This window comes from Typopeltis vanoorti, chromosome 9 (assembly GCF_054136105.1).
Source record: "Typopeltis vanoorti isolate ZY-2024b chromosome 9, IOZ_Tvanoo_1.0, whole genome shotgun sequence".
NCBI classification, from domain to species: Eukaryota; Metazoa; Arthropoda; class Arachnida; order Uropygi; family Thelyphonidae; genus Typopeltis; species Typopeltis vanoorti.
The window spans coordinates 22129901-22151017 of NC_143557.1; the positions used below are offsets into that span (position 1 = coordinate 22129901).

Here is a 21117-nt window from a genome sequence, read left to right on the forward strand (position 1 = left end):
TCACTTGTTTGCTGATTATGCAAAGTTGGGTAGAGCAATTATGAGTGCACAGGATGTCAAAATTTTACAGGATGATTTGGATAGTTTGGAGGACTGGGCTAGGAAAAATGGATGTCAATTTAATGTGGCAAAGTGTAAGGTTATGCACTTTGGGGTGAAAAGAATAGCAGCAGTATATCGCATTGGTGGAACCGTACTCCAGGAGATTGATGAGGCCAGGGATTTGGGAGTGTTGGTGGATAGGGAATTGAAGTTTAGGGGGCACATTGCAAAAGTGACTAAAACAGCTCACCAAATCACTTGGCTTCTGAAAAATACTTTAACATGCAGAGACGAACAAGTTGTTGTTCCTCTGTATCGAGCCTTGATAAGACCCCATGTGGACTACTGTGCCCAGTTATGGGCACCAGGGTTTCTTCGTGATGGGAAGGAAGTGGAGAGGATCCAGAGACGAGTGACCAAGATGATAGCAGGTCTGTGGAATGAACCTTATGAGAATAGGTTGAAGATTTGTAGGTTGCAGAAATTGGTCGATAGGCGAAGGAGGGGGTGATATGATTGAGACATTCAAATTACTGAAGGGTTTCTATAAGATTAATCCAGAAGATATTTTTGAAAATATGACTGGTGGTGGGAGGACTAGGGGCCATGAATGGAAGCTGGGCAAGAGCGTGGTTGACAAGGGTGTTAGAGCTAGGTTTTTTACTTGGAGAGTAGTGAATGAGTGGAATAAGCTTCCAGAGTCTGTTGTGGGTGCTACGACCATGAATGAGTTCAAGGCAAGGTATGATAGATACTGTGTGAATGTCGAATAGTTGTTCTTGACATGATGTTAGGGCCTCCCTCGATGAGTCTGTCGACTCCTTGGAGTTGCCCAGAACAATAATAATAATAATAATATATGGTGTCAATGGGCCATTATACTTAGCAATACTTAGCCTTTATTTGAATTGTAAGTCAACAGTTAGAATTGAAGGAAGTACAGGAAGATGGTTTAATGTTAAATCAGGTGTGAGACAAGGATGTACATTATCCCCTCTGTTATTCATTATCTATATGGATCACATTATGAAGGAAAGTGGTATTAAAAATGATATCAGAATTGGAGATGTTAATGTCAGCTCTTTGTTTTATATGGACAATGTTATACTTCTAAATAAATCCGCTACAAGTTTGCAAGATTCCCTGACTAAATTGAATAACTGTTGTAATAGATATGGTATGAAGGTCAGCAATAAAAAGACAAAGACAATGAAAATAGGTAGAATCATTGAAAATGTCAACTGCTTTGTGAACGGAGAACCCGTGGAACAAGTAAAACATTTCAGCTACTTAGGCACGATTTTTAATGAAGATGGTAAATTAAATATGGAAATAGACAACAGCATCAACAAAGCTGGTATGGTAGGAAGTCAATTGAATAAATTCATATGGAATAAGAGAGAAATTAGTCGGAACACTAAATTAACTGTATACAAGACAGTGTTCAAACCAATTTTAACTTATGGATCTGAGAGCTGGGTCAGAAGTAAAACACTTGACCAAAGACTAGAGACCGCAGATATGAGAGTCCTGAGAAAGATTAGAGGTGTGAACAGATGGCATCAATGGCAATATCATATTAAAAACGAGGATATTAGGAAAGAACTTGACATTGTCAGCATCCAGGAATGGGTCAGCAGAGCTAATCTTAGGTGGTATGGTCACTTAAACAGAATGGACGAGGAAAGATTAGCAATACAAGTGTTCTCTGCCAGGTTGGCAGGAAAATGATATAAGATATGATAATGTTGGAGTCTTGACAAGTAACAGACTGATTTGGAAGAGAATTGTAGATAGAAAGTTAGTAATGATGTAAATTTTTCATGTGGTACTATCATATCCTGTACATCCCTTGAGGGTACATGTCAGGAATTTGATGATGATGATGTTGTAATTGCATCACTTTTTAGCCGTTTTAAAATAAAATTGGTCTTTATCCTCTTATTTGGCACCCAAAACCAGCTTCCTTCTCTAAGATGCTGTCTTTATTTATCTCAGCTACTTTTCAAGTCTGCTTACATTGAAACAGTTTTACAATTGACTTCACTATAATAAACTTGCAGAAATAATTTGTTATAGTGGATAATTAGCTATATTAGCTAAGCATTGGGACAAGAGCCAACATCTTGTCTGGGACATGCAGTGAATAAATTTCTCTTTTAATCTCCACATCGATTTATTTTTCTTTTTGTATGTTTTAAACAAGGGCAGTATTCCAGCCATTTGGGATAAGACCTTCTAATTTTGTTTTCTTAATTATACAATACAGCCATTGTAAAATTTCTTACTACTTTCTTTGGTGAGCATATTTCAGATAAATTATCATCTTTACCTCCTGCCTCTCCATATTTCAGGTCAGTAATGCATTTTTCTACTTATGAAGTGCACTCCACATTGCATTCCTCATGATCGTTTTCTACTGTTGTTCTTTCAGTAGTTTCATCGTTTAATAATTTTTCAAATAATTACTCATGTAGATCTTCAGTCTGGATTTTTCAGTAGTTTGTTAGTGAGTTTGCTAAAATGATGCTTGCTATTTATATGTATTATTTATTGTAATCTTGTTTCATATTCTTTTTTTTTTTTTTTTTTGGTGCATTTTGTAGTAGTACACCTAATTAGGGTTCCTGATTTCTTTCTTTATTCATTCTTTATCTAAATCACTCTAGATAGAAAGATAGCAGTGAAGTTGGTATTCAGTATCGGAACTAATATTCATCATCATCACATCAAATTCTTAACATGTAAGACTTTTATACCTCCGACCTTTAGCATTTCTGCTCGAATATCATCTACTCCATCTCCTTTCCAGATTTCAAGCCTTTGATGGCTTTTTCTACTTCAAGTATGGATATGTCTTCCTGACTGTATGCCTGTTGAGTATTTTTTTACCACTGTACTATAACTGCTTGTTTCATTTAGCAATTTTTCGAAGTCATTACTCCATACTTCAAGGATATCTTTTTCTCCCGTTTTCATGTCATCTTTAACTCCTTTTACACATTCTTTCCTCCATTCCTAAGCTTCTTCAACAACCTCCAGAAAATTTTGCCACCTTCTTGATATTTATTTTCTATGTTCTTGCCAAAGTATGTTTAGCTTTCTTACATTTGTGTCTGTATTCTCTACGAGCACAAGCTGACTTATTTGCCATTAACTTTAGATATGCCTTTCTTCTTTTCCTTCACCGCCTCTTTAACTTCATGTGTCCACCATGGAGTTCTGATTTTTCTTTCCTTGCAGACAACCTCACCACATGCCTCTCTGGCTGAATCAATCAGGGTTTTCTTCCAGGCTTGCTGCTGAATCTCCAAGGTTTAGTTCCTGTTCTCAAACTCTTTCATTTTTTCTTCAATAAGCATTGTGTATTTTAGTCTACAGTTCACATCTGAGAGCTGCTCAACTTTTATTCGCTTTAGAACTTTCTTACATGTTATTCTTTTCAATATGAAATTCAGTTTTATCCTGCTCAAGACTAAATAGTGAATACTTCCATTTCAAATCCTCTGTACACTCTGGTGTCCTGCACTAGGGAGAAAACATCACTATCAACAATAACATAGTCAATGAGACTTTTCTTATTCCTTGCCTCTTCTCTCCATGTGAATTTGTGCACATTTTTATCTTGGAACATGGTGTTAGTAATAACTAGTCCATGTCCTGAGCAGAAATCCAACAGGTATTTGCCATTATTATTAGCTTTGCTCTTTTCTCCAAACTTTCCCAAAATATTTTTGTATGTCTGACAAACATTTCCTACTCTGCTGTTTAGATCCCCAACAAGGACCAACTTTTCCTATTTCATTGTGTCAGTTGCTTTTTCTAAAGCATCAAAAAATTCCTCCACTTCTACCTTAGTAGAACCTTCTGTGGGACCATAGGCACAAATAAGTCTCATTGTCCAGTTCCCCATTCTCATATTTTCCCACATTACTCTACTTGAGACTGACTGCCATTCAAGAAGATTTTCCTCGTATTTTGTATTGAATACTATGGCTACTGCTTCTTTTCCTTGATTGTTATTGCCTGAATATAACATTTTGTATTTATTGCTCAAAAAGATCTCACCAGTTTTTGTCTTTTTTGTTTCAGTCACCCCTATTATGTCGATCTGGTACTTATCAATTCCTCAGCTATCTTCATTTCTTTGCCATTTAGGCTTCTTATGTTGATAGAACTGGATGACACCCCAGCTGGCATGAAATTTTGTCATGTTGTGCCATCATTTGGTTTAAGCCAATAAGAATACAATTTGTTCGTCTAAATCCCTGATTGCCACCCATCCATGTTCGTTCAGTAACCAGGTAGATACCCAACAGGGTGCACCACGAGAAGTTGAGAATTGGACATTAGGTCAGAAGCCCTGGTCGGTTCTCTGCATTTGTTTAAAGGCTTTGTGGAAGTCTCCTCTCAGAGAAATTAGTCAAAAGGCTAAATTAACTGTATACAAGACAGTGTTCAAACCTGTTTTAACTTATGGATCTGAGAGCTGGGTTAAATGTAAAACACTTGACCAAAGACTAGAGATCGCAGATATGAGAGTCCTGAGAACGATTAGGGGCATAAACAGATGGCATCAATGGTAATATCATATTAAAAATGAGGATATTAGGAAAGAACTTGACATTGTTGGCATCCAGGAATGGGTTAGCAGAGCTAATATCAGGTGGTATGGTCACTTAAACAGAATGGGAGAGGAAAGATTAGCAATACAAGTGTTCTCTGCCAGGTTGGCAGGAAAAAGACCCAGAGAAAGACCAAGATATAGGTGGATTGATATGGTAAAAAGTGCCTTAGACGATAGAAATATAAGATACCTTAAAAGATAGATATATTCCTGTGACAATGTTGAAGCCTTGCTTCAACATTGTCATAGGAATTGTCATGTATATTGTAGATAGGAAGTTAGTAATGATGTAAATTTTTCATGTAGTACTATCATATCCCGTACACCCCCTTGATGGTGAATGTCAAGAATTTGATGATGATTACAATTTCGAATATAAAACAGATACATATTCAAATTTTAGAATTGCTTGCAAAGGAATCACATGGAATCACTCAACAGGATAAATGGCAAAAGACTGCACTAAGCAAATTGTGTTTAAATGGGAGATGTTTTTGAAAAGCAATAAGGTTGCAAACTTGAATCTTTTGTAATGCCTCAAAGACATAACTAGGTGATTTCACATGGGAAATAATTATTAGATTACAAATCATTAGATTACAAATTATTAGATTACTATTTGATCACAAAGGAAATGAAGAAATTATGAAAGAATTAACCACCTTTCCGGCCATTATGGATCAAATACGCATCCTCGGATGCTTCGTATCCATGATATATTAATGTAATATCAATGGTATTACAATTTTAATATCACTTCGCATCCATGGTTAAACTAGGAATCAGTAATAATAAAAATTAAAAAATATAAACATAAATGGATGGAACACGTTGAAAGAATGAGAACAGAAAGATTACCACAACAAGTCCGAAATTACAAATCATTAGGAAAAAGAAAACCAGGACGTCCTCTTAAGAGATTCAATGATGACTTCTAAGGCCAGAACAGGGCACTATGCCTAAATCATTGAAAATGATGATGATGATTGTTAGATTATTAGAAAGCTTGAAGAAGGCAGCAGCAGCATTACTGATATTTCCAGAGAATTTGGAATCTTATATAGCATTGTATCCAGGCTCTGGGCAGCATTTCAAACCCATGGAACGTGTTCCAGACATTTGCTAAGAGGTTTCCTACTCTCTACCATGGAACATGAAGATAGATTTTTGGTTATAACTGCAAAATGTTATCGACGCACCATGGCAGGTCAGCTTGTTAGTCGGCTTGATAAGCTATGGCAAGACATCTGTGACAAGTAGGCCTATACTCCTGAAGGTGTATAGTCTGCATCCTTTATTCATAGCTCGTTGTAGAGCATAAAAATAAAATTGCACAAGACACCAATGGGTTAATGTACCCTTCACAGATGAGTTGTTGTAGTCTTTCCTCCGATTCTAGAAGACACTTGATATGGTGTGACAGTGGTACTGCTTACCACTGTCGGAATATTCTTGAAAGGGATAGATATGGTAGTGCTTGGGTTATGGTGTAGGGAGGTATCATGCTTAATGGACACACCAAGCTACAAGTGCTAGAAAAAGGAACTACGACCGGCGAGTGATATTGCAATGAAATTCTTCAGCATCCTGTTTGATGGTTCGCTGGTGCTGTAGGCAAAGAATTCATTTTTATGGATGATGGTGCCACACCACATCATACACGAGCAGTGGCCATACTTCTGGATACCAAGGGTATTAATCGAATCCAGTATCCAGCATGCTCCCCAGATCTCAACGTTTGGGATGCAATAGGAAGGTGCATTGCTTCTCAAAATTCCCTTCCAGAAAACAAACTAGGCCTTATCCTTTCTCTGAAGGAGAAGTGGGCCAGTTTGCTTCAAGAATGCCTGAATCACTTGGTGCTAAGCACAGTACAACATTGTGGGAGCTGCATCGTAGTTCAGGATGGACATATTCCATACTGAAATGTCCCTCTGCTTAGTTTTCTGAAAGCATTGTACATTAATTCCATAACTACATCATTAGGAAATTTGTAACTTTTGCCAAGAACATATTGATGGTACTGGGGTCATGTTGTGGGGAGGCATTATGCTTAATGCACTGAACTACAAGTGCTGGAAAAAGGGACTATGACCAATATTGGTCATAGTCCCTTTAGATGTTGAAGAATATTGCAACATTCTTCAACATCATGTTTGATTGTTCTGTGATGCTGTAGGCAAACAATTCATTTTTATGGATGACAGCACACACTACATCGTACACGAGCAGTTGAGATACTTCTGGAGACTGAGGAGAATCGAATCCAGTGACCAGAATGCCCCCTAGATCTCAACCCCATAGAACATGATTGGGATGCAATAGGGAGACGCATTGCTGCTTAAAATTCCCCTCCAGAAAACAAACAAGGCTGCTCTGTAAGAGGAGTGGGCCAGTTGGCCTCAAGAACTCCTGAATCACTTTGTGCTACGCATGGTGCAACACTGTGAGAGCTGCATTACAGTTCAGGGTGGACATATACATTAATTCCTTAACTACATCATTAAGAAATTTGTAATGTTTGCCAAAAACATATTTGCAATTTAATTTGTACAAAATTTATAACAGTTTTTTTTGTGTAATATAATTGATTAGTATGCTGGCAATAAATTTGTCGTATGTGGCTATAGTATGAAAATTTTTTCATATTCAGGTAAAAATGTAGTTCTCCCTTAGCTTTTGGACTCCTGTGTATATCCTTTCCTCACAGAAGTCTTCATATGGCTAGTCACAACCCAGGTGATCACTTCATGGTCACTCTCACCAGTGGAAGGAAAGTGCAAAACTTCACTCGCAATCACATCCTCTGAAGTGATCAGATCTAAAACATTTTCTCTGTGTGCTCTCCTTTACATACTGCCTGAGATGCTTTTCTCTCAAGAACTCAAACTCATTTTTCTTTTTCCCGAATGCTACCTTTTCATTCCAAATCTATATTGCCTTAATTAAAATCACCCATAATAATCACCTTTCCCTTGTTGACTAACCCAAGTTGCTTATTCATTTCTTTATCACCACCCCCTTCACATTCCCTGGCCTACAGCAGAATCCAACTAAATCTCTTCCTATCAACCTCCATCTCATGAAATACTGACTCAAAACCATTGTGACTATTTACATCTCTCATCTCGACTTTCTGTAGACATAATTTGCCTCCTGTCATCAACAGCACCCCCACCCCACTTTCTTGTACTTTTTATCATCATGAAAAATATCATGCCCCTCCATTTCTATTCCTCTCAGCATATGCCACATGTAGGTTATGTTTTACCCACACCTAACCATTCCCACTTGCCTTTATTACCACTTAACCTATCTATCCTGTACATCTTAGGGTATTCCATCCCCATACATACGTTCACTACTACTTCCAATATCCACTTTCTTTATTATACTGTGTCTCTCTCTTTATTTACCCTGACTCTCCCCGTTTCCCTGTCCATCTTGAGTTCTCCTTCTATCATTATCACTCACAATACTACTATTCTCATTTACAATTACTTCAGTCTCACCATTTCTGCTCTCCTGATTTCTTGCTTCACCTCTTACTTCTGCTCTTTTGTTCACATCACTTGTTTCTCCTTGCAGCAATACTCCAACTAACTCACACCAAATCCATTCATATGCAATCTGTCACTTTTGTACTTTTCCATCATTTAGTACATTTCAAATGCATTCCATACATTCAAAAACTCTACTCCCTTCTCCTCACACAGCTCCGTCAACATACCATTCATGATTCTTGTTCTTCATCTCAACTCGCCACCATCATACCTAGGCAATGCTCAGACCAGCTCTCCACCTACACTGTTATCTTTCACTTTCCTGAACAATCTTCTGATATACATTCTTACACACTCTTTATGTCCTTTACTCCAAACACCACCACCATCATCTTGCTTGTTTGTCTGCTTCTCTTATCTATTATCAATCCTGCTAATTCTTCCTCCTGGAAAGCACACCTTATGAAATCTCTCATTTACTACTCCTCTAACAATGGAATCTCCATACATTGCTATTCTTGTGTCGTCTGTCACCTCTTTTTCTTTGCTTTCCTTCATTCTAACCTTTTGTACTTGTCCATTCTTATCCACCAAACTGACTGATGTGGATATGTCACTGGCTTTTGCTTTTTCAGCTATACTTTCTTTCATTTCTGTAGTCATACAATTTATGCAATCATTCGCTCCTGCAATTCCTTTCGTTCCCTGATTCATATGATCATTTGCTTCCCTAATTATGCATTCTTTCATTCCATCGTCAGCCAGTTTTGCATTTACCGATAACTCATGGTCCAAAAGAATATCACACACATACCCATATTCTCGTGTTCAGTCTCTTCACATTCTGCCACTTATACCATGTTGTAATCACAACAGCATACTGTCCTCGAAAATTCCATTCTGTTAATTATGTTTTGATTTCTGCACCACCAGATTTTCTGATCTCGTTTGTACTGTCATTTTGTTGTTGTTCACTTCAAAAATAGCAAAATAAAAGCCTGTTTCAAATACACAAATCTCTGTAATCACTCAATTACACTAAATAAAAAATAAACAAAACTACACCAAAATGCAAATCTATATCACTACTTTACCACAGAAATAAAACTAATCTTTTCAGCAGTAACTTCCACCAGCCTTTCACTAAGTGGCACTCTCTCTTAAATAATTAGAATCTGTTAAAACTCAAAAGTGTTTATTTACAAAAAAAAAAAAAAAAATACTTTGAGAATAGTTCTACAAACTGAACATCTCAGCAGTTAATAAAAAACTTTATTTTATTGTATTCTAGGAATATAAGCTTTACATTAATTTATTTAAGTGGTACATAATTTAATGACTTATTTGAGATTGCTTATTGCTGGATAAGAAGCAGATATTTGATTTCAGCATTGTTATCTTTAGCTTCAGGTGAGTGTTTGTCACGTGTTGATCTCAGACATATCTTAATTTGAATTATGTGGGAAAACATTGATTCCAAGCAGTAGGTTATATTGAAACAAGACAGCATATGTTAAGCAATGTCAATGCATTTTTGAGCACTCAACAACATTTTATTCCATATTTCAGTGAGATCTTTCTTACATCGAAAGATCCCACGTTGAATAGAGATTTCAGAATATTATCTTCTGAGAGCTCAGTCAGATCCATTTGTAAATTTTCAGTGCACTAGAAACGTCAACGAAGATGTGGTTGGAAAGCCAATTTTAGCGTGAGATCATTTTTCTCAGAATCTTTAAACTTTGAGTCTAAAACACTGATTTGTTAATATCACAGTTTCTTAAGGTTTTATTAGTGTCCCGGTCTTCAACTGCTTTTGCCAGTTCAGGAGTTTTGCAAAAAAATCAACTCCCTAAATGCCTGAATATTCTGCCACATTTCACATTGATTTAGTTTTGCCTGGTAGACAAACATTTAACTGGTTTTGTTTTGACATTAAGTCACATAAAAATGCAGCATTTCTGCAGAAATCCTCTTTAGAAAATTCACAAGGTTCATTTTATGTATGAAATTGGTTATTTTTCTCTGTGTAAAAATTTGTAATTTGTTTTTGTAGTACTTTTTCTATAATTTTTTCATGTGGAACCTATGCACTTCAGAGTAATAAGGAAGATCCACACTTAATGTACCCCGTCAGTTTGAAGCACATGATGAAACTGGTGATGCCCTGAAGTATTTGTTCGAATATAGTTAACATTATCAATAACTTTCCTTAGTGTTTCTTTTAAAAGAGTGAATTTGGTATTTTATTTTAGCAGTGCAACAAATTCTTCATGTTTTCCTCTCATAGATGGAGCATCATCTGCTCACGTACCATTAATTACATTTGATTTCTGCACCACCTGATTTCCTGATCTCGTTTGTACTGCTATTTTGTCATTGTTCACCACAAGTTTCAAAAATAGTAAAATAAAAGCCTGTTTCAAACACAGATCCTCACATTTTCAATGAAAACATGGAAATTTCAATGAAAGAGGAAGTTGTTTGTGTTTATTAACTTGATCTAAATCCAGACATTATACAACTTCGACAATGCACTGTTTTATGATTTCCACATCATTACCCCTAGAGAGCGCGTCCCCTGAGTGGCGGATAGGGGAGCCCACCACGCATGTGTGTGTGTGTGTGTGTGTGTGTGGTGGGGTGGTCCAAATATACTGAATAAGGACTCGTGGACCAACAGGGCCATAAGGGGCAATCATCTTGATTGTAAGGGAAGTGGCACTCCCATGGATCCCTAGCTGGATCTATCCTCTTCTACTTTGAGGAAGATCCACTTACTTTAATCTTTCCTATAAGGCCTTATCAGCCAACTCTTCTTATTTTATGACCCTTATGCTATTAGAGTACTCGAGGGCCATGGGGTCTTTTCATTTCTCACCTTACAACTATGCCCTCTCTATAAATCTTACTATAATTCTTCTATAATCTACTCTTTCCCCCTTCAATATACCCTATTCTTCCTATGGGTTTAAATTCGGAAGAAGGCTAGTTCAGAAGCCTTAAGGTAGCAGCCCTACCACTGAACTATTCCATTGTCAGGCTAGTCCCCTGACATGGAGAACATATTTCTACTTGTAAGCTGACAGAAAAAAATAATCGGATTGAATCTATGGAAAAGGTAAAACAAAAATGGAAACGACAAAATATAATACACATAGCAAACTGGAATGTAAGAGGAATAGCATATAAAGAATAGAATTAGACCAACTATTAAATGAAAGAAATTTTAAAATAGCAGTAATCACTGAAACAAAAAAGAAATTAAAAGGAACTCTGAGAACTGAAAATTTTAATGTGATGTACAGTGGAGCCAGAGACCAAAGAGCACAAGCAGGAGTCATGATTTCGATTCATAACTCCTTTTCAAAACAGTTAAAACATTATAAATTATGGAATGAAAGAATAATAGAAGCTAGAATAAAAATAGAGGCTATTTAACAATAATTGGTTTATATGTCCCAGAAGAAGGAAGAGAACAGGATAATATTGATTTTTATAATCAGCTACAAAACATATATAATAAAATAAATAAAAATGATTATGTAATTTTAGCAGGAGACTTAAATGCAAGAATTGGAAACACAAAAATTAGTAATAATATAGGAATACATGGAGAACATACTCTAAACAGAAATGGTAAAAAATTGATTGACTTTGTAGTTTATAATAATCTAAAAATAATGAATTCCTTCTATAAACATAAAGACATACATAAATATACTTGGGCAGCAAGAGGATGGAAATCAATATTAGATTATTTTATATTAAATGAAAAGACATCAAAATGTTCAATAGATGTTAGCGTTCACAGAGGATATGAAATAAGCAGTGACCACTTCCTTGTTGAAATAAAATTAAGATTACCACCTAAATGGCTACAAGTAACAAGAACAGAAAGAAAATTTGAAACATTTGTTCATAAAACTTGACTATTGAATGACACAAATGTACAATGCTATATGAACAAAGATATAACCAATATCTAGATAAAATAAAACAAAATGAAGAAATAGAAATAGAATGGCTTAATATAAAAACGATACTAAATGCAGCAGCAAATGAAAGCTTAGGAAAGACCAAAAATTCAATAAAAAGAAAAAACTGAAGATCTGGGATGATACGATCAAGGAAATAATCAAAATGAAAAAAGAAGCCTATCACAAATGGTTAAGCAGTAAAAGATTAGAAGATGAAATAGAATATAAAAGAATAAGAGCCATAGCTAAAATAGAAGTCAGAAGAAGACATAGAGAATCATGGAACAAATTTGTTTCTAATTTAGAACATGATTTATATAAAAAGACCCAATGTATATAAGATTGTGAAACACTTAAATGCAGATACCGAAGAAAACCAAAAATTAAACACCGAATTGAAATTAGAAGAATTTTTAAATTACTACACACAGAATTGTGGACAGACAAATATTTTGAAAAAAACAACTGGCAAACAATAATGAAAATGAAAAGAAAATAACTAAGGAAGAATTAGAGATCAGCCTGAAAGAAACAAGAAATGGAAAATCACCAGGAGAAGATAAGCTAGGTTCAGAACTATATAAATACACAGGAACAAGATTCAAAGAAAGACTTATTATTTTTAAATAAAATTTATTCAACTGGTATCCCCCCCAGTAGAATGGAAAAAAGCAATTGTGATTCCTATCTTTAAAAAAGGTAATAGAAATGACCCTAAAAATTAAAGCGGTATCAGTATACTAAATTCCTGTTACAAAATATATAGCAGAATCTTAAATAGCAAACTAATGAAATATTCCGAAAACTTTATTTTAGAAGTACAGAATGGATTTAGAAAAGGACGATCATGTATAGACCCAGCGTTTTGCCTAAAATTAATAATAGAGAAAAGAAGAGAATACAATTTAGAAATACATATTGCATTTATTGACTTTGAAAAGCATTTGAGAAAGTTAAAAGAAGCATTTTATTTAACATATTAAAAGAAAGACAAATATCAAATAATATCCTAAAAGCTATCACAAGTATATATGAAAATAAATACAAATAAGATTAAATCACAAGCTATCATATATGAGAGAGATAAACCAAGGGGTCTGACAGGGATGTTCCCTCTTAGCCTCTTTTTAATATTTACTTAAATGAAATAATAATAAAATGGAATAAAAATATACGTCAAGGAATTAAACTTTCTCCTACAGTGAACTTAAACACCCTCTTTTTTGCCGACGACCAAATAATAATTACAAATTCTGAAGATAACTTACAGAAAGTCATTTTGGATCTAAATGAGATAGCCAAAGATTATGGTATGATAATATCAACAGAAAAATCAAAAACTATGGCCTTTAAAGGACAAGATCCAGCAAGAACTAAAATAGTAATAGATAACAAGATCTTAGAACAGGTGAATTCATTTAACTACCTAGGATGTATGATCTCATATGAAAATGAAAAAGATATAAATGTAAAAATTGCAAAATATTTTAAAATAACAGGTGTAATTAACTCTATATTTAAACCAAACCTAGTTCAAAAACAAACCAGACTAAACATTAGCCCTACCAGTCTTAATGTATGGAAGCAAAATCTGGACAATAAAACAAAAGGACAAACAAAGATTAATAACAGCAGAAATGAAGTTTATGAGAAAAATTGCAAAGTATACCCTATTTGATCATAAAAGAAACGAAGAAATTATAAAAGAATTAAACCAATAATAGAAAAAAATAAAAATATAAACATAAATGGATGGAACAGGTTCAAAGAATGAAAAACAGAAAGATTACCAAAAACAAGCTTTAAAGTACAAGCCATTAGGAAAAAGAAAACCAGGACATCCTCTTAAACGATGACTTCTAAGGGCCGGAACAGGCCTAAATCCTTGATACGTGTGATGATGACGACATCATTATATTGCTTACCTTTTCTCCTTCTACTTTATAAGGTGCTTTAATTTCATTACTTTGTCCTGTCATCACTTTAAACAATTATTGTTGGTTTCTTGAAGCTTCATATTTATAAGTATAGATATTCTTGGTTCTTCTTCCAACTTTGCATATTTTTGTACCATAATGCTAATGAGCATTGTCACAGTTTCACAAAGTAAATGCATCATTTTATCTTTGACTACAAGCATGTAGTACTGCAGTTCCCATCTTCATTAAATATTCTGTTTTCCTCCTTAACTGTTCTTTTCTTCATACTTGAGCTATCAAATAAAATTTAAAAAAAAATTAATAAACAGATTAAACAAAAACTTCTACCTTCTTCAGCTTGTTATAAAATGACAATGAATATGATAGCAGTGAGTATAGAACATGCATGCAAAACTTATGGTTTTTTTTTTATAAAAACAAGCTGATGCACTGAGCACTCATAGTAGCCTCTAGTGACAAATTAGTATAAATGCTAACAATGGATAAGGATGAAACACTAACCACGGGATGATCCAGTTTGTCAACAATTTGCTGAACAGATAGGCTTGCAAACACAGCAGCCTACTGGCTACAAACACACGACTCATTACGTGGTAAGATGCACCTTGGTGTGTCCGTTAACTTCTCTCCAAGCAGTGTGTATTGGAGAGTCAATACAATTCACAATGGATCTTACCATGCAATCTTCTTTATGAAATTTTTGTAGATCATATAAATGACCGCATAACTTATACAAAGTAATTTGATCTTAGGTAACAACTTCCTCAAGGAGCCCATTTTATTTAATTGTTGAATCTGCATGTTTTGTATGGTTATAACTAATTTCTTGATAGGTGAAGGTCCTGTAAAAGACAGTGTATTTTCTTCTCATAGTCAGCCATATCCATTACTGCTATAGTAGCTTTTCCTCTATCTGATTTTGAAATAGATATATGGTTCTTTTGCTTTAATGAAAGAAGTTTATGGAATTCAGTAGTAGATAAATTACACGGAGGTAATTTGCTTCTGAAGAATGACGCAACAATTTCATAGCATAATTTGTTAGCATCTTCGATTGAAAGTCCCAACAGATTACATTATGTTGATAAAGATTAGTAATAACGTAAACTTGAATTGTGTAGTACTGTTATCTTGTACACCATTGTAGGTATATGTGAGAAAATTGATTATAATGATTTTTCAACTCTAAGAAAATACTATTTACTTTCATTTTCAGCTGCCATGCATGTAGTTAACTTGAGTGCCCAGGATTCATGCCATTGTTGTTGAAAATGCTTCAGAAATTTGTGTTTTGTATTTGTTTTATTTATTTATTTGAGCATGATAATGTTCTCATTCTCTGTAAAGATGGATTTGATAGTATTATCACAGTTGGAAATGTCATCAGACTTTTTAGAAAACAAAAAGTTATAAGATTCAGATACTGGGAATAAGAAAGGTGTATCTTGTTCTGTTCTCGGTGAGAAACTTTTGAACAGAAATGGTAGAGTTAGTGTTAGCATTGTTGTGGTTGAGAAAGCAATCTTCAGTGTGCCATTATGTCTCTTCTCTCATTTTTTTTTTTTTTTTTTTTTTTTAAATGGCTGTTCTACTCTTGAAAGGTTGTAAAGCTGTAAAACATTGGTACCAGAGTTAGATCATTCAGACCATACTTATAGATATCCAAACATAATACTTTTAAACCATTTCAGATGGTTTAAAAAGTATATCTGACCTTTGCCAGCAATGGTTGGTCGATTGGTAGAGCCTCTGCTACTAATGGCCCACACCAAAAAGTTAAACAAGTTTGAGTGCAGTTAGTAGTTAGAAGGAGATCAATTGTTCGTTGCTGTTGCCACACTCTCCCTGGAGGTGTCAAATAATAATAAAATAAATTGACTACTTCTCAATTTATTTAGTTATAATTGTAAATTATGAATATAATATGAGAGACATTGAGTTAATATAATGCAGGAAGATTTGATTATACTTTTAGCTTGGATAAATGAGTGGGTTTGTAGTTTTAATGTTAATAAATACAAAGCGTTACACTTTGGGTTACAGAGATATAAGGCTACAATACTGTATTGGGGGAGCTGTACTTCAGGAAGTGGATGAGATTCGGGATCTTGGAGTGATGGTGGACAGTGGATGGACGTTCTGAGAGCATATTGTACATGTTGCAAAGAGCGAACATTGTATTGCTGCTATGATAAAAAGTACATTGACATGTAGGGATAAGGAGGTGGTGGGGCATCTATATAAGGCATTGGTCAGTCCACATATGGACTATTGTGTCAGATTTGGTCACCTAATTTTCATTGTGATGTGGAAACACTAGAGAGGGTCTAAAGACAAATAACCAAAGTGATATTAGAATTCTGGAGTGTTGGTTATGAAGAGCATTCAAGAGAATGTGGATTACAGAGGTTGGTGGATTGGTGAATAGGAGGAAAAGAGGAGATATGATAGAGACCTTCAAGTTAGTTAAAGGATTCTATCAGATTAATACAGAAGAAATTATTAAAAAGAGTGGATGTTAAGATGATAAGAATGAGAGGCCATCCATGGAAGTTGTATAAAGATGTGGTGAAGGAAGTGAGGTGTAGATTTTTTACGTGGAAGGTTGTTAGTAAGTGGAATGCATTTCTGAGCGCAGGTAGTGTAAATAACTTCAAAGTTCATTATGATAGACATGTTGATGGTTGAGTGGGCTTCCCACAATGAGTCTGTTGACTCCATGGAGGTTGCCAAATAATAATAATATAGACTTTTGTCTTTGAAAAACTCATTATAGTGTTATCCACATGTAGATAAAATGTTTTACTTTATTAACTGGTTAAGTAGCATTTATTTTTTCTTCATGTTTTTGGAAAATATATATTTCAGTTACTTCATTAAATAAGAAATAGATTAGTGTTTTCTTATTTAAATGTAAAATTTATTTTGTTTTATTTTTTTTCCCCCTCATTTGTCCTCATTTTAGTGCTTTGGATCTGATAAAAAACTTGTGTTACACTATGCCATAACACAGGCATGGGGATGAATTCAAGCAGATGTTTTCCAGAAGTATGTCATGTATGGTATTCTGAAATCTGTGAGCAGCTGTTAATTAATAAATTTATGTAAATATTTGTACCCTGTAATTCTGGATTTAAAGAAACATATTTTGGGAATTTTAATTCCCAAAATATGGCTATTATGATATGTTTTAGCACAGTAGTTATCTACTTACTTAATTATAAGTGAGAGGCTTGCAAACAAGCTGATTACATCAAGCATGAACTAAAATATTAAATTAATAAAATACTGTTAAGAAGGCAAAGAATATCATTAAAGAAACTACTATAATATAATTTCTTCTTGAACTACTCGGATATTTTCCTTTTCTGTTGTTGGATAAAATAAAATTTTTATTGTTGTTAGTTTATTTATTTATTTGAAATGTAGTGTTTTTATGATACAGAACAGTTAAAAACTTTTCTCTGCAGTTTAACAGCATAAAGTATACATTTCTTTTGTTTGAAAACAGTAATAAAAATAATTCCTGAGTAATAAACTCCACTTTATTAAGGTCATATAGTTACTTATAAATGAAGTAGATGACAGGAGAAGAAAATAAAATAAAAATGAAATGAGAAAAAAAGATCAAAGAACAAGATAAAGGGATGGTCTACAAAGGTTTGACATGAGTTAGTGGACATTAACTAAAGACAAAAAGGACTGGAAAGTTAAGGAGATGCCTATATCTGGCTGTGAATGAAAAGAGGCTAAAGAAGAAGAAATAAATTGCTTAACAACATTTACAAGTTGTTTTGAAAATCTCCATTATTTTTGGATGGGATTGATAGATAATTCAGTGATTATCAGATAATACTTGATGATATTTTTTAAGCTTTAGAAGTAATTAGAATAAATTATTAAAATACATTTGATACTCACTAAGTAAACAATGTTTGCTATAGGGAGTCAACTGTATTTTAGGGAATCTGTTGTAGAAATTGTAATCACTATAACAAATTACTGAAAAGTCTCAACTGAAGTCACTAAATGATAGATATAAATATCATTGAGCATGAGCACACACACACACACCAAGTCCAAACCTGTACACATTGGGTTTGGATTTGGTATGGGGAGGGGGGGGGTGGAGAAGGGAAAGTTGCCCATTAAGGGCAAACAAACCACAGATAAAAGTATACAAAACAAGCTGAGAGGTAACTTTTGTGTATACATTAATGCCAGGAGCATCATGAATGGAGGGCTTGAGTTTGTTGCCTTAGTGAATATGTTGCAGTCTAAGATTGTTGGCATTAGTGTAACCTGGCTCTCTCGGACAGATGCAGTAACTGAAATCGAGTGTATAAGGGTATAGTATTGTCAGGAAGGTAAGGGGGGGATTCTACTAATAATATCACATCATTTGAGTTAGGTTAGGATAGAAACTTGTGAAAGCAATATTAGTAATTATGTTCCACTTTAGTAGTGAGATTGAGAAATGGAAACTAACAGGATGAAATATGTGGTGGGATGTTGCTATGGATCTGACTGTTCATTTGCTGAGACAGTAAAATGCATCACCAAATTCTCCTTATAGTACTAAATGAGTAAACATTGGGAGTGGCTTAACCTATCCAAACATTGATTGGATAGCAAAAATCCTTAAGTATAAAGAAGAAGAATTAATTGATCATTTGTGAGAAAACGCTCTCAAGCAGTGAAAGTTGGAACGTGAGGTCAAAGAGTGTTAAAGTTGATAAGTATCATGGTGGTGGTGGGGGGGGTCTCAGTTAAGGATGTGACAGTGATCTTGCTGTATTGACCTGGAAAGTTGCTAAGTATATGGATGTTCCATTAAGGAATGGTTACATGTCAAACTACAAAGCTAGAAAATTTTGTCAAACTCGAGAATACGGTGTATGGTCCCATGGTATCGTTTACTGAATGGAAGGACATTAGCAATGCACATGGAAAGCTTTGAAAAGATGTTTAAATGATGCAGTATCTGAATGTGTCCTAAAGTTTGAAGAACAATAGGACTGGAATGCAGTGGATGTGCAACCCCATTAAGCAAGATATCTAAAGGATGATGTGGAAGGAATATTGTGAGAAGATGACAGGAGTTACAAAATATATAAAGTACAGACCAGAAAAGTTAAGAGTGTTATGTAGAAAGCAAAGCCAATTAATGAAAGAAATCGAGCTAAAGGCAAATCAAAGGAATTTTATGCTTCAAGTATAAGTATAAAAAAGAATGAATGTCGAAGAATAACTTTATTGAATGCAGATTGTCCACTTGTGTTAGAAGCAAATGCAGTTGTTCAAATAATAATGCTCGTTTCACTAAGATCTGTCAACCTGCTATATGCAATTTGGCAGACACTGCTATGACTACATTGGATGAAGAGATATGCATGAAAAGGAGGGTTCTAGAGTCGTGTAACTTTGATCAGAATTTGGCAATAGAGACAGATTGGATATCAGCACTCAGGCTAAAGGAATGTTCAACTGAACTGGTTAGGCCCTTGAAATGTTTATATAATGTGATTTCAGCTAAGGAAAGATCCCACAGGAATGGGAAGAATGTATGGTAATTCCTGTGTACAAGAGTGGTGCAGAAGACATTTATCAGTATCTGAAGTTGTTGCAGTAAAGATTTTAAAGCAGTTAATAAGAGCTTGCATACAAAAATGGGTTGGCAAGACAACCTATGCTTTGCAAAGAACAGCATCCCTTTTATTAAATGGAGATCATTTCTGATTAATTTGCTCTTATTTGATGATAATGTTATTTCTGAGTTGGATAAAGGGAATGGATGTACTATAATACTGTTGGACCTTTCTAAGGCATTAGATAGGGTACAACATGAAAGGTTTGTTGCATAAATATGAGGATATAGTAATTGTCATATAAACTAATGACCTAGATAAGCAGTTGACTTAAGGAGTATCAGAAAGTGGTTTATGTGGGGATGTTAATCTGCCGGATTTAAAGTGACCTGTGGTGTACCCCAAGGATCAGGCATTAGCCCACTGTTGTTCAGTCCATATATTAATGATACTGGAAATGACCTGACATTTCCAGGAAATGTTCAGTTTTTATTTTATTTTATTTATGGTTATGTTGGTCCCACCCATGAAAGATTTATTTATAAACCTATAGTACATTTGTATTGTGGGTGGACTAAGAATTTTTTTCCACACTTTTATTAATTTTTTTTTTTTTTTGCATAGTCTGGAAACCCTGCTCTAGAGACTAAAGGTACTTTGGTCTCTAGAGCAGGGTTATCAAATTCATCTCCCACGTAAAGACAATGATGAACATCCTTGCCCACGGCATGTAGGTTAGCGAGCAGGTATGCTAATCACTCAGCCAACCATGTCAGCAAATATTTACTGATAATTCAAAGATAGCCAGGTAATCATGGATGCTACTGATATGCACTGCATCTATACATACAGAAAGGTCATCTACATAATGAATTTAAGCATGGAACTATGGGTAAATGATGCCTGTGAAATTGGTGTTAATAAGCATAAAATTATGGCACTTTTACATGAAGAGATTTCCAGCAGCATATTATATGGATCAGATTATGCTTGGTGAAATTGATGTAATTGGGGATCTTGGATTTATGATGAATAGGAAGTTGAAGTTCAAAGGACACATTGCAATAATTGCAGATGCAATCCAGAGGAAAATTGCAACTCTCCAAAACAGACACTGATATGTAAAGATGAAATAATTTTGCTTTCTTACAAGGTCTTGATTCAACCATATACCTGGATTCTGTGCTCAGATTTGATATCTTAGGGTCCAAGGGTATGAAGAAGCTGTCAAGAAGGTATTAAACTTTGTTAGTTCCCATTTTGCAGCCATTTCACCTGGATACAGTTGCACTGACTTGAGAGCATCATATTCTTCCAATTTATACTGGCTATAAACACGTTCCTCATTGCATTCCACAATGCACCTTGCCCGTAGGGGTTGTCCATTGACTTCTTTCCAAGCAGTCCATGTATGCTGCTTGGAAAGAGGGGGATGAT

General features: G+C 34.7%; 1 protein-coding gene across 1 annotated transcript in view; it reads left to right on the forward strand.

Annotated features, from left to right (window-relative positions):
- Atg12 (Autophagy-related 12) overlaps positions 1–17505 on the forward strand; it is a 94468-nt gene extending 76963 nt beyond the window's left edge. Inside the window, exon 4 of the mRNA XM_090398168.1 lies at positions 17058–17505. Within this exon, the coding sequence (XP_090254294.1) occupies positions 17058–17117 (60 nt within the window). The 3' untranslated portion in view covers positions 17118–17505. The remainder of the gene's footprint in view (positions 1–17057) is intronic.
- Positions 17506–21117: the final 3612 nt, after the last annotated feature.